Source organism: Panthera leo, chromosome A2, assembly GCF_018350215.1.
Source record: "Panthera leo isolate Ple1 chromosome A2, P.leo_Ple1_pat1.1, whole genome shotgun sequence".
NCBI lineage: Eukaryota > Metazoa > Chordata > Mammalia > Carnivora > Felidae > Panthera > Panthera leo.
Window position 1 is genome coordinate 60,429,816 of NC_056680.1, and position 22,908 is coordinate 60,452,723.

The window sequence follows — 22,908 nt, forward strand, 5'->3', positions numbered from 1 at the left end:
CTGTGGCCAGCAGGGACAAAGCAGGCCTGTGGGCCATCCTGGAGAGGCCCGCCCAACACCCTCATTCCCAGGACAGGTTCCTTCCCCGGGCCATGCACCATGACCCTGCAGGACACAGAGATCCCCCCACCCACCAGGGCCCCACCCCAGATAGGAACACAGGACGGGGCACCAGGGTGGGGTGGGGATATCTGTCTGCCCTTCTCTGTGTTCTTGAGCAGGGGTGGTGGGCTGTAACTGGCCACCCAACCAGGGAGGGGCTCGTCCCAACCCCAGGGGCCTGCCTGCTCTCAGCCTCCTGGCCCCTTCTCAGCCAACAGGACTCAGGCCCCTGGCTGTGCCCCCACCCCCCGGCTAAGAGCACCCAAGGGGCTGCCTCATTCTTCGTGAACCAGTCCTGGCCTTGCTCTGGCAACTTCGGTGCCAACACGGGCCTCTCCGTCCACGCCTGAGGACCCTGGGCTCTGAGTGGGTTCAGCAGGATGATACCCTTGGGGGAGGGTCCCAGGCTCCCACCACCTGTCGGATGCTGGGCAGGTGGCCTGTGTCACCCCACTTGACCCCACAGAGATTGGGGCAGACTAGCCCTCACCTCACTCTCTCCTGTGCGAGCCCACCCTGCCCACATCTGCGCTCTCCTGAGTGGTTAGTTTTGATGGTAGAACCTCGGAACACAGGAAGTCAACTTACCTCACAGGAAGGGAAAGGTGAGGACAGAGTAGTGAGGAAAAGAAAAAAAACAGGATTCGTATGGTCAGGTCAGGGTCTGGAGTGCGGCCCAGGACTCAGCCTGGTCCTGCCCACCCCACCCACGCTCCCCGGGGGCAGACGCCGGAGGGGTAAGGTCCAGGGTGGTCAAGACCCCCGCCCCCCTCTCCCCCAGCCAGCCCTGAAGCGGAGCCGCCAGCTCAGCGGGACCAGGGTGGTCCCCAGTGGGCCTGGCCCAGGACCCCTCGCTGCCAGGAATGTCCCCGGAGGGACGCCCACTCGGGGCTGTGACATCAGACCCTGTGAACGCTTGGGCCCAGAGAAATGCAGTGGTTCTCAAAGTGGGGTCTCCACGCCAGCAGCATCAGAACCACCCAGGTCCACCCCAGACCTCTGGGGGTGGGGTGGGTGGGGGGAGGTGGGTGTGGTATCCGTTCAGTTGTCATCTGTCGTGGAGGATCCTAACTCTGCTTCACTTTGAGAACCACCGTCGGGTCCCCAATGCAGCAGCCAAGGGGGGTCCCAGGCCTTGGGCCGCTGCCTGCTAACCACCTTCCTCTCTGCAGTCACCCATCGCTGCCCTCTGGGCTCTGGGCAGGGACACAGGTGACTGTGCTGGGCCAGAGGGCGCTGTGGGACTGTTGGAGAACCACCCTGGGTGCAGTGTCTGTTCCCAGCCCTCCCCCCACAACCATCCTTTCCTCCCCCAGGATCCAGGGAGCAGCATTGCACCACAGAGCCTGCCTCCTGGCCCAGCTCCGTGTCCGGTGGTCCTCATTCTGTGAGAGGTGTCTTGGGGTCCCAGTAAGCGAAGGGACAACAGGCCACCCCTTTCGTTGCCCCCCAGGCCTGCCTGCTCTGCGTCTCAGCCTCCCGATCCTGGGGAAGCTGGATCAGAACTGTGTCCTGTTGCCCTGCCAGCCGAGACCCAAAAACGTCCCAGCACCAAAAATGCCACCTTCTCGGAGCCACTTCCTGCGGCAGGGATCGGGGAGGGGTGGGCCAGCCCTGCACACGGAGCCCTGGCTCCTGACCTAGCGATCAGCATGGCCCCTTGACCCACACTGACCTCAGCCGTCCGCTCCCTTGACCCCCCACCCCCACCCCGGCGTCCAGTGCGCAGGCAGAGCCCAACTCCTCTGAAGTGGGAGTCATGCGGGGACCCCTCCTCCTGGGCCCACCAGCTGGGGGCGGGTCTCCTCCAGGGACCAGGAGAGGAAGGCCCCCAGCCCCTCTGAAGGCGCGCGCATCAAGGCAGGTGAGCAGGCAGGCAAGCTGACCCCGCACCCAAAGTTAAGCCGGGCCCTGCGGCACCCTGTGGGCTCGGCATCAGAGTGGTGCAGCCCAGGGCTGGCTCGGCGCCCTGAGGAGATGCGGTCGGCACTGCCCCCCCCCCCCCCCCCCCCCCCCCCCCCACCCTGCCCCGAAGCCAGGCCCTGGGCGGAGGCAGATGGAGACCCTGGGACAGACCTGGGTCTTACGTGGGTACTCCCCTCAGTCCCTGACTCAGTCAAATCCCAGACTGTGCTACTCAACACGGCAACACCCATCCGGGGACTCGGACGGCTCCACCAGGGCCCGGGCTCCGGAAAGCCCGACAGCAGACACCAATCCTCTCACCCAGATCCCAAACCCTGCCCCCAGGAGCCACCTCTAACCAGCATCTGCGAGTGTGGGCGCAGCATGGATTGGAGCTGTGCCCTCCCTGGAAGCAGCTCCTGGAAGAGTTCACAGCTCCACCCGGATCGGTTCCAGGTCCTCGTCAACCCCCGTTTACACTGGCACTCGAAAGCACAGGCTGTTCTCTCTGTGCCACGGAGGCCTGAACAGGCGCCCCAGAGCCCTGATAGATACACAGAGACCTTCTGGCCCACCCACCGGGGGTCCTCAGGCCAGGCCACGGTTGCCCCCTCCTGCCCCCTTCTTGAGGAAGGCCAAGACACTCCCATGAGCCTCAGCATCTGTCTCTAAAAAGACCCCTAGGGCTCCTCTGGCCCAGGTGCTATGTCCCCCAGGGGGCCGCCCCCGTGGAGGGGCAATGGCCTTGAAGCTGAGACCCCCCCCAGCCCAGTGCTGCTGGCTGAGCTGGGCTGACCTAGCAGGGGGCCCTCAGCCCACAGGGCGGGCCCAGCCTCTGCCCCGTCTGCACACCAGTCACCCGGGACAGCCATGCTGGGCTCCGTCCTCATGCATTGACCGCACCAGGGACACAGCGGCCCTCGGCGCCCAGGGCACTGCACATGCACACGGCCTCATGCGGTGCACATCCACTGCTGGCAGGCGGGCTGCAGGCAAGGGCCCTCGGCAGAGAGCAGCCAGAGGTCTCGCTCACTGTGGCTGGACAGCAGCTCTTCCCCAGGAGCGCCTAGGTTCCCTGCTCCTCGCTCTCCTCCCCTCACCCGCTCTAGAAAGGCTCTGGACATTAAGCCAAAGACATCCTTCTGGGTAGGGCCTCGCCTGCTGGACAGGTCTGCTGCACTCACAGGAGGGGCACAGACCCTCCTTCCCCAGGGCGGCCTTCCCCTGAGCATCCCATGGGGTGGTGGCTGGGAAGAGGGGCCCTCCAGCTGGGCAGGCGGGGCTGCACACCCGGCGGGGGGATCTTGAGGCAAGAGCTGGGGTGGACGGGGTGGGGGGTGAGGCCTCCACCCCACCCCAAGGCAAAGCACAAGGCAATGGCAGGACGCCAGGCCCCGCAGCTCCATCTGGGGAGTCCTGGGATCGGCCCTCGGCTGGCTCCGTGCACCCTAACCCTGCCCACCCCCAGTTCACGCTGCTCCAGCAACAGGTCCTGGGGTCTGCCACCCCTTGGGGCTCTGGCTAAGGTCACAGCTGGGTGGTCGGGGCTGGCCGGAGCGGGCGACAGGGCTCGCGTGGGGCAGGGTCTCTGCCTCAGTGCCTTTTTCCCTGGGGCCCCCCATTCAGGGTTCGGACCCAGCAGCAACCCTGAGGTTTCTTATGGGCAGTCAAGGTCACTGGGAACGGGGGTCTTGACAGACAAGTGGGGAGAGAGATCAGAGAGCAAAGGGCTCTGACCAGAGGGGTCTCCTGACCCCCAGACTCAGGGGCCAGGACCAAGATTCAATGAAATGAGTGTGGGCGGAGGCACGGCTTAGGGGTCACCTAGCCCGTCCCCTCCTTTAGCAGGTGGGGTCCGAGACCCTCCTTGTGGGACCTGTGCACAGCGGGAGCGGGGGCTCCCGGGGCCTCTGGGGTGGCCCTGGAGGCCCAGCCGGCAGCTGCGTGCAGCGAGGGGGCTGCGTGCCGACAGGCGGGACCCTGGTCAAGAACATCTACCTTGTTCCACCAGCCCCATGGTGGTGCCGGAGGCCGCGGTGGACATTGTGGCTGGAGCGGTGGTCTGTCTGCCCACTGTTAGCACCGGGTTAGAGACGAGGGAGGGGCGGACACAGACGGGGCGGGCAGGGGAAGGGAGGGGGAGAGACAAAGGAAGCAGAAGAAGATTAGAGTCCACGGTTGGGTGGCGAATGGCTCCAGAGTCCCGTTCACAGGAGAGTGGGAACAGGACCCAGACCAAGTGACAGTTGGAAAGCGTCTGCCTCCTTTCTCCTTAGAAAACCCCCGCGGGGGCTTCTCGCACCCACTGGGTGGGTGTGCGCACAGGACAGGTCCTATTAGTGTTGGTGTGACAGCATGCCCCCCCTTCCCTGCAGCAAAAGTAACAGGATGGGGTGCTGAATACAAACGGACAAGAACGGACCCCAGACGCTCCCGCACCCGACGACGCGGGCGACAGACAACCACAGGACAGCCAGAGGGTGAACTGCCCCTCAGGGAGACGCTGTGCCCAGCGGGCCTGCCGGGGCCCCTGGCCTTGGGGTCGCTGACAGACCCCCTAGAGCAGCCGCACGCTCCCAGCCCCACCCACCCTCAGTGCCCCAGGTGGGCGGCCACCAGCATGTCCAAAGCTCAGCAGGGAGGTCCCGGGCTCTCCTCTCCCCTCCCACACACAGAACGGGTGCTCAGAGGGTTCAGGACAACAACGAGGCCACAGAGGTGCCGACCAACACCCGGACAGACACACAGAGCTGTGGCCCAGGTGGCAGGCAGCTCAGACACTGGGCGTCAGGCGAGGACACAGAGACCCAACACGCAGGGACGGGGCCGAGTGGGGGTGGAGGGCGGACCCCGGGGTGTCGCCCATGGAGCCCAGGCCTCGCTGCCCTCAGAGGACAGAAGGCCAGGCTGCTGAGCAGTGGAGGAGAAGGGCCATCGGGGTGAGAGGGGTGGGCCGTGGGCCACAGGTCGGTGGTGAGCCTTCTCTTCGGGGCGAAGACTGTTCTCACCTGAGAAATTTCTCGTGGCCAGCATAGTGGTGAGGATGGCACCCTGGGGAGAGACATATAGCTGAGACCAGGAATCCCAGCCCCGACCTCAGGCTCTGGGTGCCCAGGCAGAATCAGGGTCACAGCCTTGTAGACACAAGACTACAAAAGTGCCAGCTGCATGGCCAGGCCTCCTTCTTGCAGAGCTGAGACAGCAGCTGCCCACTGACCACAGCCCTCCTGCCTGTAGTAGTGCTCCGGGGAGACCCACGAGGGGCTGGCCTCCCACAGGTCAGCCCCCTGCCACCTCCCCCTGACCCCCAGGCACCAGCTAGGGTGCTCTCCTCACCAAGCCCACTAGGGTCTGCGGCTGGCTGCTGGCTCACACGAAAGCAAGCAGCAGCGACCAGGTGCACAGCATGCCCTAGGGGGCACCTGGCCCACGGGCAGGCTCTGTGCACCTCCAGTGTCACTGTCATGTGGGGGCTGAGTCCACCTGGAACATCTGGTCTGGGGCGGTGCTAAGGTCACTGGGACCCCTGTGCCTCCCCTTACCAAGCCAGCCAGGACCCCTCTGGCCTCTCTGAGCCTGGGGCTGTCAAGGGCAACACCCCCAGGGGGGGTGGGGTCAGCAGGCAGGGGCCGGGGTGGCTGGGCCGGGTCTCACCTTGAGCTTTCTTCGGGCATTGAACTTCTTCAGGCACTCCACAGTCTCCTGCCTGTGCATCATAGAGGCCACAGTGGAGCGTTGCTGTGGAAAGAGAGGTGTTAGCTTTGCACCTGAGGCGACTTGAGATGGGGATCAGGGAGAGGGACAACAGGGCCGTGGCACCTACGGGGGCCAGCAGGAGGCCATCCATCCCAGCTGCTGCCTGGCCCCAGTGCATCACCCCTTACAGCCTGCCTGCCCCCACCTCATGCTCACCCTGCTGGCACCCCAGACGGCTGTGTCCCCGACCCATGGCCCCCTGGCTTGTCCCTTGTCAGCCTCCACGTTCTGTTCCCTTACATGAGGGACGGGGCCTCTCTACCCCCAGAGCCCTGTCCTCCCAGAGACTGAGGCCTGTGCCTGTGCCGTGCCCAGCAGACCAGGGGGCCAGTCAGAGGCAAGGAGCGGGGTCAACGCGCTGGGGACACTTACGCAGACCCACGGGTGCTTCAGCGCCTCATGTGCGGTAATGCGCTTGGCGGGGTTGATGGTCAGCATCTGGTTGATGAGGTTTTTGGCTTCAGGAGTGACCGTGTCCCACTCGGGGGATGGAAACTAGAAAGAAAGCAACACGTGGGAGAGCCTGAAGCCCCTACCCCAGGCAAAAGCCCGAATTCTCCGAGGAATCTCATCCAGGTCATGATTCTGGGGAGGTGGTCCCGCCCATTCCCTGCCCCCCGCCCCGACAGGGCGGGGTCCCAGCACTCACATCGTAGGCCCCTGCCTTGATCTGCTGGTACAGCTTGTGCTGGTCCTCGTCCCAGAAGGGCGGGTAGCCCACAAGCAGGATGTACAGGATCACCCCTGCGCAAAGCAGAACGCCGGCCTCAGGCTGCCGCCTGGCCCGCAGCACCTACCCCTAGAGCCCCCGCCCCCTCCCAACCACCGCCCAACCACCGCCCAGCCCCGCCCAGCCCCCGCCCCCACGCAGCCCCGCCCTCAGCCCTTTCCCCTGCAGGCCCCAGCACCGCCCCCACCACCACGCAGCCCCGCCCCCAGCCCCTACACCTAACACCCGACCACGCAGCCCCGCCCCCAGCCCCTATCCCCGCAGTCCCTTCCCCGCCCCCATGTAGCCCCGCCCCCAGATCCTACCTCCAGCCCCCCAGCACCCAGCCCCTACCCCTACAGGCCCCCCCCAGCCCCCATCCCCCAGGACCACGCAGCCCCGCCCCCAGCCCCCGCCCCCACGCAGCTCCGCCCCCACCCCCCGCTGCCCCTACCCCGCCCCCAACACCACGAAGCCCCGCCCCCAGCCCATCACCAACCCCGCCCACCACCACGAAGCCCCCCCACCAGCGCCTACTCCCAGGCCCAAACCACCAAGTCCTTGCTCCCACCCCCTATCCCTGCAGTCCCCAGCCCCTGCCTTCGCCCCCGAAGCCCCTGCCCCCCAGTGCCCACCACCACGCAGTCCCAACCCCAGCCCCTACCCCCACCCCAAAGCCCCCGCCCCGCCCTCGAAGTCTCTGACCCCAGCCCCTACCCTCAGTCTCCACCCCCGCAGACCTCCAACCTCAGGCCCCCACTCATTAGGTCCCCCACCCCCGCAGCCTCCCGGAACCCCTCAGCCCCCACTGGTGCCTCACCCCCAGCCCCCCACTAGGCAGCCCCACCCCCACCCCACACTCTCCAGACCCCACAACCCCTACCTGAGCCCCACACCCAGCAGAGCCCATCCCTGTGCCCTTGGAACACAAGTGCAGTGACACACCAGTCAGGGCACACTGCTCTCCCCACCAGGGCACAGGGGGTCAGAGGCCCAGCTCCTGCACTTAACAGCTGCGGTGGCCTTGGCCTTGGCTGCGATGGGGACCCTGCCCAGAGCCAGTGAGCCACATGAGGGCACTGGGGTCCTCAAGTGCTCCCCCCACCCCTGAAGTGTCACCTCAGGTGCTCAGCTCTGCAGGGGATCCTCAGGCAGCCGTGCCAGAGTGGCCTGCACAGCCCCCTACCCCTCCAACACCCTGCCATCCTTGCACCCAGGCCTTTCACTGGGGAGGTGGGCTTCTGTGAGTGGGGAGGGGCCCCCTGGCTGGGGGCAGCCCAGGGGCGGGTCTGGCACAGCCCAAGTGGCATAGGCCCATGACTCCCTCCCCGAGGCCCCACCCACCGACACGGAGGCCTCACCGCATGCCCAGATGTCCACCGGCTTGCCATATGCTTCCTTGCGCAGGACCTCTGGGGACAGGTAGCCTGGCGTGCCAGCGAACCCTGCAGACAAGGAGGAGAAGTGTGAGGGCTGAGGTGGCAGCTGACCCCCGCCCCACCTCCACCCCTACCCCAGCCCACCAGGACACTCACCAAACCACGCCTGCTGGTCCCCCTGCACCTCGATGGCCAGGCCAAAGTCCGCCAGCTTCACTGCGGCCCCTTTGCACTTGCTGGCCAGGAGCAGGTTCTCAGGCTGCAGGGAAGGCGACGAGCCAGTGGGCGTGTGGTTACACCCGGGGCGTCACGGAGGGAGCGGTTTGCAGGCTGCCCTGTGGGGGCCACCCCGGGCGTGGCTGACACCCTGTGACCTTCCCGGGGACAGAGGGGAGTGGGCTCACACCCAGGGAGGCGACCGGACTAAAGGCACCCTACAAGCCCTAGCAGGTAGCATCCCCACCCCACGCCCCCATCTGGGCGCTGAGACACGGTGGGGGGCTACCTGAGGATGGTGACCCCAGAGGGCACGGAGGAGGACCACGGGCCCCATAGCCCGGGCACCTCGGAACATCAGCCCACCAAGTCCCCCTGGCTTGGCTGTCCCACCCCCAGGCGGGACAGGCCCGTCGCAGGCCCCATCCCCGCCCGCCTGGCCTCAAGGAGCAGCAGCCTTGCTCAAGCTGAAATGACATTCGTCCCCATCCCACAAGAGCACCAAGGGGGCTGCCGTCCTTGACCTGGGACACGTGGCCCGAGGGCCCAACAGGGTCCCTGTACACTGAGTCCTGTACACAGGGCCCCTTCCGTCCTGGCCCGGCCACCTCCCGCGGTGGTAGCCTCTGGACTTCCCCATCGGTGACCAGGCCAGGGGCTCCTGGGGCCCTCAGCCCCCTCACCAGGCCACCCTCCCAAAAGGGAGGCCCACTGAGACCACACTGCCATTTCAGGGTAAACACCACCCACACAACTGTGTAAACGCTGCTTGTAACCCTGACGTGTTAGATCGTGATAAGAGGCCCTTGGAACCCATCAAAGATGCTGCCCTGTGGCAGGAACCAGGGACCTTCTGGGCTCCATCCCTACAGAAGACACATGACGGGGACATGTGGCCCTACCCACCCAGCACAGCCTGGAGGCCCCTGAACACCTTCATTTTGCCCACGTGAGCCAGGTAGGAGGCCCCCCCACCTCCTCCTGCACCCACATGAAGCAGTCTGAAAGAGCAGGGGCACAGCTGTGGCCGGCCAGGGGGGTTGACCTGAATTCCACAGATCAGAGAGAACAAAACCGCACTCCTGAGAAGCAAGACTTAAGTGAGCTTGGTCTCAGGGAAGGGCTGGGGATCCCGGGAAAGGAGGGGATGCAGCAGAGCCCCACCCCCTGCAGCCCCTGTGCGCTCTCCTCCCTCCCTTCTCCCTGCCTTGGCTGAGAGCAAACCCACCATGGCAGGGCCTCTGGGGCTCTGTCCCAGTCAGGAGACCAGGAGGCAGGGCCCTCTCCAGAGGAGGGCACTCAGCCCTTCACACGTGGCGGGAGGCTGAAGGGTGCTGTTTGCCCCCGGGGTCACAGCTGGGCTGTGGGGAGCACTACCGTGGCCCCAAAGATAGCTATGAATCATGAACAAGGTGGGGATGCATGCCTCCAAGGGATGCTTGGAGGTCCTGAGCCTACCAAATACGGTGACAGAGGGGAGACTCATGACAAGGCAGGCCGGCAGCGCAGGCACAGAGGGCCACAGGACCACGTGGGACATGCAGAGAGGGGGTCCTGAGCCTGCTCCTGGCGGGACCTCGTCCCCAGAGCAGCGCCACAAAGATCAGCTCTCTCACACACACACACACACACACACACACACACACACACACACACACACACACACCCTGGTGGCCCAAGGAAGGTGTGACCCCGTTCAGTGTGAGCACACATCCCATGGGAAGGCTGGTCTCAAAGGCCACCTGGGGACTCTCTGCAGGAATGACAGGCCCACGCCCACCCCCACCCCAGAGAAAAAGCCAACAGGAACACAGCTTGGACAGACTAGGAGGCAGGGGAGGGGGAGGGGGAGGAGGAGGGCTGCTGTTCCTCCTGAGGCCATGCTGTGCCCTGCAGGTGACAAACCAGTTTGCCTAGAGCTGAGCCTGGGGCAGCAGAGACTTGCAGCCTGGGCTGGACACTGGCAGAGAGCAGGGAGGCCGGCCCCTCACCCCCTGCTCCCTTGGCATCAGCCCTACCTGCGTGCCCCACGCCAGGTCTGAGCCTCACCTGGAGCCCAGAAAGAAACACCCCAAGTAGACATAGGCTGATTTTTGACACCTGCCCTCTCTCAATCCTGGACCCTGGAGGGGTCTGGAAGGACATGTGCAGACACACGCATGCATGCACATATACACACACCTTTGTGCTCACACATGCATGCACACACACACACCTTCATGCACACACACCTCACACACATGCATACGCACACACGCCTTCACGCACGCACACACACCTTCATGCACACACATGCATGACATACACACTTCACACATACCTTCATGCACACACACGTATGCACGCACACACACGTCTGCATGCACCCACATGCATGACACACCTTCAGGCACACACCTCACACTCATGCACACACACACCTTCATGCACACACACCATCACACGGACACGCATGCACACACATGCGTGCAAACACACATACATGTGAGCGCACGTTTCTCCTGCCTTTGTGCACACATACTCACATACCCACACAAGTACACACATGCACACCTGCACACGTTCTCACACACATCTGCTCATGCACACACATACGTGCACATGTCCCCACACACACAGCATTTCCTGGCATGCTCACTGCTCCTCCGGGGTCTCCTTTCGCAAGACATGCAGGTACAGACAACAGACACCTGGCACAGAGCAGGGTGGGGGACTCACCTTGAGGTCCCTGTGGACGACCCCCATTTGGTGGCAATGGAGAACCGCCTCCAGGATCTGCTGGATGCAGTGACTGTGGCAAACAGCAGGGTAATTAGTGAGAGTGGCCTGAGGGGTGGGCAGGTGTGTATGGCACTGGGGTGGGATCCCCTGCCTGGCGGGCTCACAGGGGAGCAGGGAATCGAGATGTTGCCTGCCATATAAGAGAGGAGACGCCAGCCAGAAGGGGGCCTCTGGGGCTCCTGCCTCACCCCCACAGGTCAGCACAAGGCATGGCCAGGCCCCCTTCACCCCTCGCCCTGCCTTCTCCTCTGACCAGGCTCACGGAAGGGACACTCAGAGGAAACATCCCTGTTCTGGGGGCACCTCCCCAGGCGCATGCCAACCGAGCCTGACCCTGAGCCAGTGGCCCCTGAGAGGGAGGCCAGGGCTGAGCCCACACCCTGTCGGGCAGGCTTGCAGGGGGAGAGGAGGAGAGGGCCTCGCTCTGTCCCGGGCGGTGCCGACACTGCGGCCAGTCGTTCAGGTGTTGGAGCAGGTGCTGTTCCAACAGCCCTGAACATCCACACGGCTGCTGGTGGCTCAACTCCGTAGCAGCCTGGGGGGGACGGAAGTTCTCCTGGCACAGAGGCAGCCCAGCTCTGCCCGGAGCCCCGAGCCAGGGAGCAGTCTGGGAGGACTGGCTGGAGGGAGAGGTCAGGGCTATTCTCAGGCACCTTGGACACCTGTGCGTCAGCAACACTGCTGCACACCAGCCCCAGGGGACCCCGCCCCCCTGCCTCTGTGCACACAGCACCTTGAGACCTGGGCCTGCCTGCTGCCCCCAGATAGCCCCAGGTGTCCGGACCGTTTCCAGCTGCCCCCAGAGCCAGGCACAGGCCACCGGGAGCCTACCGCCCAGGGTCTCAGTCACAGCCCTCTGGGTGGGGGTGAGTGAGGGATGCAGATTGCCTCAGAACGCCTCCTGCCACGGCTGGACCCTGACTGAGGGTCAGCTGGAAGGGTCAGCTCTGTTTTCCTGACAGCAAACTCAGAGAGGGGGCAAGGGACCAGATCTGCTCCTCAAATAGTTCTGGCCACCTCTGGAAACCATCCGCCAGCTGCATAAAAAAGGAAACTTGGGTGTCCTCATTGCAGAAGCCACGCCCTTGGACCCCCGATGGTGACAGGTTCGTGAGCTTTGTGGGGGTCAGAAGAAGCCAGGGCCAAAGCTGTGGGCCACAGCCCCCCTCCCATGTCCTGACTCTCCTGCCCTTGTGTCCTGGGGCCTCTTGTCTCTATGTCCTGATACTCCTGTCCCCGTGGCCTGGCCTAACTCACTCCCAGAAACTGCCTCCTTGTTCTTGTGACTCACAAAGCCCTCATCTGCCTGGAGCAGTCCCCTGTGACCCTCATCCCTGTCCTGGTGGCACCAGGCCCACATCCAGCCACCACCAGACCCTGTTACTGCAGCCATGGGCTCAGCCCCCATGGGCTGACCTCCCACTGCAAGCTCATCCGGGAGACCTAATCTGCTGGCCAGAGCTTGGCCATGAGGTCTGGGAAGCTCTCCTGGGCCCCTCTTCTGAGGTTAGGGCAGGCCACCAGCACTTGCCACTGAGGCCACCTAGCCAGGGCCCAGGCAGGGGAGGACTCTGCCAGCCTCCAGAGACCTGCCACCCGGAGTGTGTGTGCACAGTGCTCGGCTGCAGGCCCCCAGACGCCCGCACACTGCAGCACCCACTCGGGGCAAGGGAGGCCCCTGCTAGACTGGCCCTATCCTGTGCTGCTGCAGCTCGGCCTTGGCTGTGCGTCTGTGTGCCCAGCTGTGTGCCCTGCCCTCCCCCAGTGCCCCAGCTGAACTCACAGCCCACAGCAGGTGTTTCCTGGGCCCCTGGCCGTTCCTGTAAGCCCTGGGTGATCTGGCTTCAAGCTCAGACCTCTGGGATCACTGCTTGTCTCGCTTGGGGTCTGGCCCATCTTCCACTTTCACCCTCGAGACCCTTCCTGGATCTGACCCTGGACAACACCCTGTGGACTCCCCCATGCTGGTCACCCCCCTGCAGCCACACGGCAGCTGCGTCCTCTGTGTGAGTGTCTCTGCACTGAACTGTCGCCTCTGTGACAGTAGAGGCGTGGCCCTTTCCTCTGCACTGTGTCCCTCGCCCCATCCAGCAAAAGACATTCCGAAAACATCTGTTGGAACCACGGGTCCATCTGCCATAGGACAGATGGATGATGTTGGCTTGGAGGGGGTAGGCTCACCCCCTGCCCTCCTCCTCGTCCCCTCTTGGGGATGCAGGGCCCAAACCGTCGCCAGAGATGTGAGACCACAGCGCCTGAGCTGGCACAGTGTCTGTGTCACCCCAGGACCATCACGGGTCTGACTTGGCCATATGGCTGAAATCAAGGCCTACAACTCAGGACAGACCCTGCTCCAGGGGCTTCACGGCCACCCTGATGGAGAAATGGAAGGGCAGGGGTCCCGGGTGCTCAGGAACCAGCTGGCTAAGCGCACCGCGTCCCCGAGAGAAAGCTGTGTGGGGCCTCCCCGCCCGTGCAGCCGTGCCAGCCGGTGTCCAGGACCAACGTGGGAGCTGCCTCCACGGCCTGCAGACGCCCATTCTGGGCAACCCTGCCCGCTCAGGGTTTCCGGGGACCACACACCGGCCACCTCACCACTCCCAGCTGAGACCATGGCCGTGGCGGACATGAGGTCACCTGGCCAGTCACGAGGTGCTGTCTGCCTCCTGCCTCGGCTCACATTGTACCGTCTTCCTCAGAGGGCTTTTCTGTGGTCAGAGCTGTTCTCAAGTGCATTCCAGATGCTGGCGGAGTCCTGGCTGCTATATTCTCAGGGTCCAGGCTCTGAGGTCACCCCAGCTGTGCCCTTGCCACACCCCTCCCCCTCAGGAGCCAGAGTCCCAGGGGCTCTCATACATCTCCCAGGAGCCACACAGCTTTTAGGTTTTTAAAAGCAGGGTTCTAAATGTTCTGAACTTCGCTCTCCCTGTTCTGAAAAGAGACCCTTCAGTCCCCCACAAACTACCAAGTCAAGATCTGACTTCCTCCCCGAGGACCAGTCTCTGGCCTTCTGGATTAGCAACTCCTCCCGGGCTCCCACCTCCTGCAGAGACTGGACACATTACAAGCCCCCGGGGACGCTGGGCTGTGAGCAGCTCGGCCCTGGAGGCCCCCGGAAGGGCTGCCAGTTAACTTGCTCGGTGCCGGAGCTCCGCGCCCACCCCATGCGGCTGGCGTCTTGGGTCCCCGGCCCCTTTCGGTGGCGGGTCCCCCGAGAAAGGCAGTCGACACCGCTGCCCTCCCAGGACGGGAGCTTGCCTCAATCACGTCTGCCACAGTTCCTGACGATGCCCACGGGTGGCCACCACGTGGACGTCCACGCCAGACTCTGCCAGGCCCTCCTGCCCGAAAACAAAGCAGCAGCACAAAGGTCAGGTGCGGGACACCCCAGGTCAGTGCAGGGCCGGTGCTCCCAGGAGAAGAGGCAGCTGGAGGCGTGTGGATTTTATCAGTGGGGCCAGCCGGAGGCACTCCCCAAGTGTCCCCTGCCCCCCTCGTCCCCTCCTCATAGTTGGGCTATGAGCAAGGCAGGCTTTGTGAGAGACACCTGGGCACCTGTGGGTGGGGTCTCTTCTGGGCCGGTTCCAAGGGGCCCCTGACACAGCGGAGCCCTCCACAACAGCATCCCCAAGAATACCTGCCCTCCGATGGGGCAGGAGAGGTCCACAGGAGTTGAGGGGTGGGGCTGATGGCTGGAGGAGGTTTTGGAGACGAGGCCAAGAGGCAGGCAGCAGGGGCAGGTAGGTAAGGGAGGAGGTCTGAGGCCACAGGTGTTGGGGGGCCTGGGGTATGGGGTATGGGGAGTGGGACCTGGGGTATGGAGTGTGGGGCCTGAGGTGTGGGGTATATACTGGGATGTGGGGTGTGGGGCGTGGGGTCACGGCCTGGGGTATATGCTGGGATGTGGGGTGTGGGGCCTGGGGTCAGGGCCTGGGGTATATGCTGGGATGTGGGGTGTGGAGCCTGGGGTGGGGGTCCTGGGGTGTATGCATAAAGTGTGGGGCGTGGGATGTGTGCACAGGGCATGTGCATGTGCATGGGGTGGAGACATGGGTGGGCACAGGGCACGGGAGGAGGGCACAGTGGGCAGGCTAGAGGGATCCAGGGGCCCCCAGCCAAGATATGGCTGCAGGCCATATCACCCCTCGGCCACGACTGTCCACTGCGGAATGCAGGGACGGGGCCAGGCCCCAGGCAGTAGTGGGTGCTGAGGCCAGTGAAGGCATACGACCTCCCTGGGAAAGCCAGGCGGCAACGGAGGCAGAACTGGAAGGCAGTCCTCCTTGACCTTGTGCTGCCCCGGGGGGTGGGGGGGGTGAGACCTGGTCTGGGGACAGCCTGCTGGGACCCTTCTGTCCCGGCCCCAGAGCCCCTCCCGCCCTAGCAGATGCCAGGACAATTGGGCCAGCAGGCAGGCACCCACACTTGGGAAGTTCCCCCCCGAGCTGCTCTGAGGACAGGAGCACAGCTCCACTTCCTGCTTTTCTCGAAAGAGGAAAACGAGGGCTGTGTCTTCCTGCTCCTGAAGGGGATGGGGAACTCCCAGACCCCTGGGCTCCTCAAGGAGCCTCCAGAAAGTGGCCTGTGCCCTGCCCTCTGCCCCTGGGCAGTCTGGCTGGAGGGGAAGCCCAGCCCAACCCTGGCTGTGACTGTGCCAGACCACCTGCCTGCAGCCCCCGGGGTTTTGGGGGGACCTGCTCGCACCTTCTCACCAAGCCCAGGCAGTTACCAACGGGCAAGGTCGCCCATGGGTGCACAAGCAAGTCACAAAAAGCTACTTTTAAAAATAACATTCATTTTCTTGAATAGAAAAGCAATACATGTTCATTAAGGAAAATTTTTAGGAACAGACAACACAAAAAATTAAAAATAAAAATCATCCATAGTTAAGTCCACGGCCTGGAGATGGGCACCGTCCCCCTTTATCTCTGTCAAGTGAGTGTCTCCTGACCCTGGCAAGCAGGGTGGGCGGGTGGCAGGGGAGCGGCCTCAGCACTCTTCAAACTGAGATGCATGGTCAGGGTTCAGGGGGCATGCGGCCACCAGCATGGGCCACAGCAGGTCACGGGGCGGGGGGGGTGGGGGGCGCAGCCTTGCAGGGAGGAGGGCCCTGCGGTCCCCAGCAGCGTGCCCAGATAACGGGGCCCCTCACCTGCTGTGCGGTCTGACCCCAGCAGGAAGGGCTGTCAGGGGCTGCACGGAGGCTTCACGGGGAAGGAGCCAAAGTCCTTCCATCCCTCCACACGGGCCCTGGCTTGCTGCCTACCGCCCCTTGAAGGAGAGCCTGCAGATGTGTCCCGGAGGCTCGATCCTCCCCTGCTTCCCTTCCTGTCTGCGCCCTGGGGAGGACGGCACAGAAAGGGCTTCCTGCCTTCTTTGGAGAAGCGTTTGGAAACTGCCCAGCTCCTGGAGGAAGGCCTGCTGGGTGCCAGCCGTGGGCCACGGGCAGGGAGGGCATCCTGGGGAGGCCAGGAGGGGCCACCGTCACACGCTGCCGTCCACTCTCTCCCTTCCAGCCACCCAGGGAAAGCACCCACTCTGTGGGCCCGCTCCTACTCCAGGAGATCTGGACTCCAGCCACACCTCCGCTCTGCGGGAGGACACGCCGACTGCCCCCTGCTCTTGGAACCTGCTCAGCCTGCCTGGTGAGGCAGGGCTGGCAAGAGAAGAGGGTAGGGGGAGTGAGGGCTGCACACTCACCTGGCATCCGCCTCACTGTAGTACTCTCTGGCCACGATGTCCTCGAAGAGCTCCCCACCTGTCACCCTGCAGGCAGAGCACACACAGGTCAGTCTGGAGACCCAGTCACCCTCATCACTTCCATCGCTGTCACAGCCGCTGATGTCAACTTCTCTGGCTCGTCCTCCTCCTCCCCCCTGCCTCCACCTTGTCCTCTTCCTCCTCCTTCCCCCTCCTCCTCCTTCACCTCATCCTCCTTCTCTTCCTCCCCCCTCCTCCTCCCCCTGCCCACTCATCCTCTTCCTCCTCCTCCCCCTCCTCCTCCTCTTCCTCCTCCTCCCCCTCCTCCTCTTCTTCCATCTCCTCCCTATCCTCCTCTTCCCCCTCCCCACCTCCCCTCCTTCCTCCTCCTCCTCCTGCTCGTCCCCCACCTCCTCCTTCTCGTCCTCCTCCTCCTCCTCCCTCCTAGGAGGATTCCACTATCACCACTTCCACCTTCACCCTATTGTCACCTAGGACTGACAGCTTACCGAGTCCTTATACGTGGCAGGATTTGACATTCGCAGCCCTGCTCCAGGACACAGCACAATCATGCTCAGAAAACCGAGTCTCAGATATCTAAGTGGTGCTCGCATAGCGGGCAGCACAGGAGTTTGAGCCAGGCCTCTGCAATATTCCCTGGGCTTTGTGACTCTAATTCCAGACCTGAAGAGATCTGGCTCATTCCTCACATCCCCCAGAACCAGAGATGTGTCTCTTCACAGAGCAAGGGGCCAGAAGAGACTGTGTGTGGACCTGGCCTCCCTGGTGGGTGAGACCACAAGGTGTTCAAAGTCTGTCTAGGAAGAGAGTGGGATTTCTGCCCACACAGCCACTGTCTGCATGTACCTGCTCAGCGACTGTCCCTCAGGCCCTACCATCCGGATGAATACCCAGACAGCAGCCACTGCCTGCAGGGCCTCTGGGAACCCAGAAAGATGCCAGACAACCTGGGGTCTTTTGGGCTGGAAAACATGGTGTGGGCAGAAAGGTAACGACAATGGGGTGAGGGACACATACACAGGGAGCAGGGAGGAGCCATCCCTGGGTTCGCCCGAGCCCCTCACCCGGCTCAGCAGGCTCTGAGTCCATCAAAGGACTCTGCCCAGGCTTCCCACCCTCTGCAGCCACACCGGCCCTGCGGGCTGTGGGCTCTCCATCCGCATTTCTGCTCTCGTCGGGCCTCATCATTGTGCCCAGTGCTCAGGGCTGTGGCCTGTGGCAGGGGCACTGCTGGATGGGTGACCCTGTCATGGCTGGGCTCTCCTTTAACAGTGGAGAAAAATGAAAACAGGACATGCTGGGTGTTAGCATGCCCCCACTCCAGCTAGACGCCTGCCTCACGAGCCCACTGGCCACTCCAACGACTCCGGGAGTGGGAGCATTTAGGGCCCCACTCTGCCACCAGGAAAGCCTGAGACTCAGAACCGGTGACCACCTAAGGGAGGCAGAACCCCGAGAACCTAGGAGAAGCGACCTTGTTATCTCTCTGCACACACGGCAAAAAGGTCAGGCTCTGCAGACCCAGAGTCTAAACACAGAGCAAAGGCAAGAAAGCCACCAGGTACCGGCCAGGACCCAGCAGGAACACAGGGAGCCACCCTAGGAAGCCTCACCCAGGGCTGGGGACAGGCCCTCTGAGTCCCTGTGTCCACTGGAGCCTGTCTGTGCTGATGGGCACCTGGGGCCACGTGCTCCAGGGCCACAGGGCAGGGAGCTGGTGGCTGGGTGGGGGGTGGGGGGGGTGGCATCTCACGCTGTCCAGAAAGGACCTGATCCAGAGGCCGGCATCCCCTCCTGTCCTCCCTTTCTGCAGCTGGACAACGTGGCTGATTCTGAGCTGTCCCCAAGGCCTTGGTGACATTCCCAGGGTGGGAGTGGGGAGACCTATCAACTCCTGAATCCATACGGCCTCCAAACTTGGGGCCTCCTGAAGGTGATGCCAACCCAGGCTCGAAGTGCTTCCCCAATTCTGGCACCACGGACCTGTCGAGGGTCTGCGGTGTGATGGGGGGGTTGTGGAGGGTGCTGGCAGGGCCTGCCCCTATTCTTCCCTGCTCCCGCCCCGCCAGCCCCAGAAACAGCTGCCTGAGGCCCAGGGGCATCCTGGGTGCCCCAGAACAGGGGCTTCAGCAGGGTCAGGAACCACTGCAGGCTTGCAGACCACAGAGGTCTGTGGGGCAGGCATGCGGGGCCCAGGCCCTTCCCCTCCCCCACTCCCTACAAACACCAGCCAAGTGCTTCTTGCTGGCCTCCCGTCGTGTGGGCCAAGAGATAAGAACCTCTAACATGTGCATGCACATACATGCAGTTACATACACACGCACATGCACACACATGGATGCCGTGCCCTATTCTCTCTCTCCTTATCTGCTCCTGAATCACACCCACCCACCCGTCTGCCACCAGGGCCTGGGCAAGGCCACCCCCCAGTCCCGTGGCCTCTACATTCCTTGCAAAAGAGGCAGGTGAAGCCGGCTGGGTCTGGGGCACACCGGGTGACAGCAAGCCTGCCCCCTCTGCAGGGGTCACAGGACAGACTTCTGGGACACAGCCTCAGCCTGGTAGTGGCAGCTGTGTCCCCAGGCAGTGCTGGCCACCGGGGGTACTGAGAGGTAACCAAGCCCTTTCAGGGACAGGAGGACCCAGAGGAGGCTGAGAGCTCTCAGGCCCATCTGTCCTTTGAGGGAGGAGCAGCTCTTTGGGTGGAGGCACTCTGGCCATGCGGCGGTCCAGAGGCCACTAGGGGCCGCCCACAGCCTACGGCCCCTGCCCACCCAGGGCCCTGGTCCCCAGACACAATGACTCACAGACGCTAAATATAGCTGTGCGGTGGGAGCTGTCAGGGATGGGGATGAGCTCACTGCTCCTAAATGCAGCAGGAAGCGAGAGGCAGCCAGAGCCCCAGAAGCCTCCCCTCTCGGCCACTGGGCACACATGGGCTCACGGCTGCTGCACGCCCCCAGGAGGACCCAGCGGGCAGACGCCCCCTTGCGGGACCCGATGGTGCAAACAGGAGGCAGGAATGCTGGCGGGAAGGGAGGGGCCCGGGGGTCGGGGCCTGTCCTCCAGGGGCTGGGGAGGCCTCGGATCCCACCCCAGGAGCAGCCGTGGGGCGGCCCCCCCCACCCCCAGCTGGCACTTACAGATCAAAGACCAGGTAGTGGAACCCCTCTTCAGAGATGCTGTCGTGGAGACGCACTGTTGGGGCAGAAGAGGCCATGAGGGGCTCACCCAGCCTGGGACCCGCCCTTGCCACTGAGCCCCCCTCCACACCTGCCCAGACCCACCTCCCGCATGGAGGAAGCCCACCCATCCTGACAAGGGCTTGGATTCCCCACAGCCTGAGGCTGGGGCGCCCCCAGGTGGGCAGGCTACAGGGCAGAGCCCAAGGGCATCCACGGGGCCACTAGGTGTCTGCTGTCCCCTTTCCCCTGCCAGAGGGAGACTGAGGCCCCTCTCAGCAACCCCCCACTCCTGCCTAGGGTGCACACAGTAGCAGGAGGGATGGGGCCACAGGGTGGAGGCTCCCTGGACCGGGCCCTGGAAAGGAGCCATTCACAGGGGAGGTGCACAGTGGGGCCCAATCGCCAGCCTCTCGGGACAAGCTCGGGGAGCCCCGGGAGGCATCACTGGCCAAAGCTCAGGCCCCGGGTTCAGGCCTACCCCTCCTGCCTGGTCTGCCCCGTGTGCTCCTGGCCCGAGTGCTCCCGAGCCCGGGGTGTGCTGGCCAGAGGGCCCACTAGCGTTTGACGGGCGAGCCAGAGAGCGGACAGCAAGTTAGTGCTTCTCAGCCCAGGCGTCAACCACTCTGTCCTCTCTGTCCAGCTAGAGACGCACAAGCACTGAATGGCACACATTTCTAGGAATGGCCCATTGTGCACACGGCCCCTCACGTGCCAGCTTCCGCCCTCTGTGCTCCAGAAGCCTGCCTCGTGCAGACGCCACTCTCGGTGGGTGCGCCAGCCTGGGAGATGCTGCACAGAGAGGTTCAACTACCAGCTGGGAGACACACAGCTCCCGAGAGGTACACACAGCTCCCAGCAGTACAGGGACCGGGGCGTGGAACCCCGGGAGCTGCTCTCCTCTCCTGGCAGGGCAGGCCAGTGGTGCTCAAAGAGTGGGGCACAGCACCTTCCCCCAGGTCACAGCCCCTCCCTCATGCCCCTGCTGCCGCCCTAGTTCCTGACAGCCTGCAGGCCTCCTCCCTCCTTGGTTCCAATCCTCCCAGGGCCTGGCCAGGCCGTGTCTCCGTGCCAGGAAGCCTGAGCCGGCCGCGGCGGTGCTGACAGGGGCCAAAGCCCAGCACCAAGAGTGGACTCCGGCCCAAGCAGTCGGGGTGTCCAGGCCCTGTGGAGGGGGCCACACGCTGGCTCGGCGGGGGGGGGGGGGGGGGGGGGGGGGGGGGGGAGGGGGGCGGCTGCCCTCCATTTCAGGCTCTGTGTCTCCACTCGAGGTCCAGCATCCAGCCTTTTCCCCTCCATCCTCACCATACTCATGAAGCCAGGTCCTCCAGGGCCCATGGCCTCCGCCTGCTGCCTGGGCTCAGTCACCCTTCCCAGGGACTATGGGGAGGCCTCGGGCCTCCACTACGGGGAAGCCCCTGCTGACCTCCCTCCCGCCCACACAGCAGCCCAGGACCCACTCCACCAGCCTGCCCTGCTTCTCTGCAACACACAGCAGAGCCCTGCTCACTGCACCCTCCTCCCCAGACCCTCCTGTGAAAAAGGCGGGGTGAACAAGAGCTCACCTACTCCTGGCGTGGACTCAGCAAGGGGCCTCCTGAGCAGCCGCCTCTGCCCCCCACCACCCCCACTAAGCTCCAAGCGGAGACAGAGGCCTGGGGGCCCCTGAAGGCAGCGCCCACTGAGGGACATTCCTGGGGTCCTTCTTGTCCTTCCCTGGGGGGGGGGGGCCAGGGGTCCATAAAGCTGGGTGGTACTGCCCCCCAGTGCCGCTGAGAGGGGGGTCCCGCCTCCTTGCCCGGGAGACACTGGAGGGGCTCCGTGTGGAGTGCAGACTGTGTGCACGTGGACACTCTTTTTTTAAAAACATTTTTAATGTGCAAAAAATATTTTAATGGTTTAGAAAAATCAGACTGACTTGTGACAGAACTAAGTAAAGAGAGAACCGTCACTGAATCCTCTTAAAAACAGCACGTAAACAACACTGAGCAGGGTGCACGGTGACAAGAAAGTCGACGGCATCTAGAAACTGTGCTTGGACACGGAGGGCCGGGGGGATGCACCCAGGATGCTCCCCTCGCTGGGGCCCGGCACCTCCAGACCAGGGGACTCTCAGGGGGTCCTGCCACCCTCCCAGGCAGGCTCTGGACCCCCTCCCTGGACCCCTGTGCTGAGGTGGGAAGGCCCAGCCCAGATGTGTAACATCATGAGCTGCGGGCCCCAGGATCTGGACCCTGGAAACCTATCTCCTCCCCCTGTCCAGGCAGGGAGCCCTCACAGCGCACTGTCCTCCATGGCCCCCACCTGCCCAGATCAGGGGTGAACCACCCAGCAAAGGAACTCAGTTCTAACCCCAGAAACCAGGCCCGAAGAGAAAGGGTCAATGTGTAGAGGGGAGGCTGTCTCCCTTCAGCCTTCCCCCAGCCTCCCCAAAGCCCCAGCTCCACAAAGAAGGGCCTCAACACTGCACCTGCTCTCCACCTGACTCATCCCAGGGCCTGCTGGGCACTCCCCACTTTACAGATGGGGAAACTGAGGCTCCTTCCCTCTCCTTCCCTTCCCTGTCGTCCCCACACCCTGGACATGACTACTCCCTGAGTAAGCGGGCACAGGAAGGGGAGCCCCTCTCAGAGCCCCTGCCCTGCACCAGGCTTCCTCTCCCAGGGGCCAGGTGCACTTCTGTCTAGGGTGGGGCTGGGCAGACCCAGGCCAGGGAGCAAGGTGCTCCCCTCACCTCCCCTTGGAAGTCTGTCCCACTACCCCTCAGAGGGCCTCTCCCCAGTCTCAGCCATGCATCTACCTATTCTGGAATATTCCATCTGCACCCCAGTGTCAGCCCTCCATCAGCCTGTTCTGGAATGTTCCAGATGAACCTGTCTCAGCCTTAACTCCCTGTGTTCTGGAATGTTCCCACGGCACCCAGTCTCACCCTGTGTCTGTCTGTTCTGGAATGTTCCCTCTGCACGCATCTCAGACCAGCCTCCCCAGTTTCTGGAATGTTCTAGCTTAACCTGTCCTGTCTCAGCCCGGCCTCCCCCATGTTCTGGAATGTTCCCTCTGCACCATGGGCTCAGCTCTGACTCCCCCATGTTCTGGAGTGTTCCCTCTGCACAGTTCTGCCCTGTGTTCTGGAAATAAAGCTGCTATGAGGACTTCC

The 22,908-nt window shown here is 63.8% G+C and overlaps 1 protein-coding gene across 7 annotated transcripts in view; it reads right to left on the bottom strand.

Moving 5' to 3' along the window:
- Positions 1–22,908, bottom strand: part of CAMK2B (calcium/calmodulin dependent protein kinase II beta) — an 82,786-nt gene that overhangs the window by 13,281 nt on the left and 46,597 nt on the right. For 3 of the 7 annotated variants that reach the window (XM_042913107.1, XM_042913098.1, XM_042913150.1), the window contains exons 4-13: positions 19,713–19,767; positions 16,549–16,614; positions 10,786–10,858; positions 8,008–8,110; positions 7,834–7,917; positions 6,413–6,507; positions 6,136–6,258; positions 5,662–5,745; positions 5,016–5,058; positions 4,006–4,080 (exon numbers count right to left, since the gene is read on the bottom strand). In XM_042913107.1, coding sequence (XP_042769041.1) covers positions 4,006–4,080; positions 5,016–5,058; positions 5,662–5,745; positions 6,136–6,258; positions 6,413–6,507; positions 7,834–7,917; positions 8,008–8,110; positions 10,786–10,858; positions 16,549–16,614; positions 19,713–19,767 — 801 coding nt within the window. Of the gene's footprint in view, positions 1–4,005; positions 4,081–5,015; positions 5,059–5,661; positions 5,746–6,135; positions 6,259–6,412; positions 6,508–7,833; positions 7,918–8,007; positions 8,111–10,785; positions 10,859–11,865; positions 12,033–16,548; positions 16,615–19,712; positions 19,768–22,908 lie in introns of those variants that run through there. The other 4 variants (XM_042913125.1, XM_042913134.1, XM_042913117.1 and 1 more) reach the window with 2 other exon arrangements.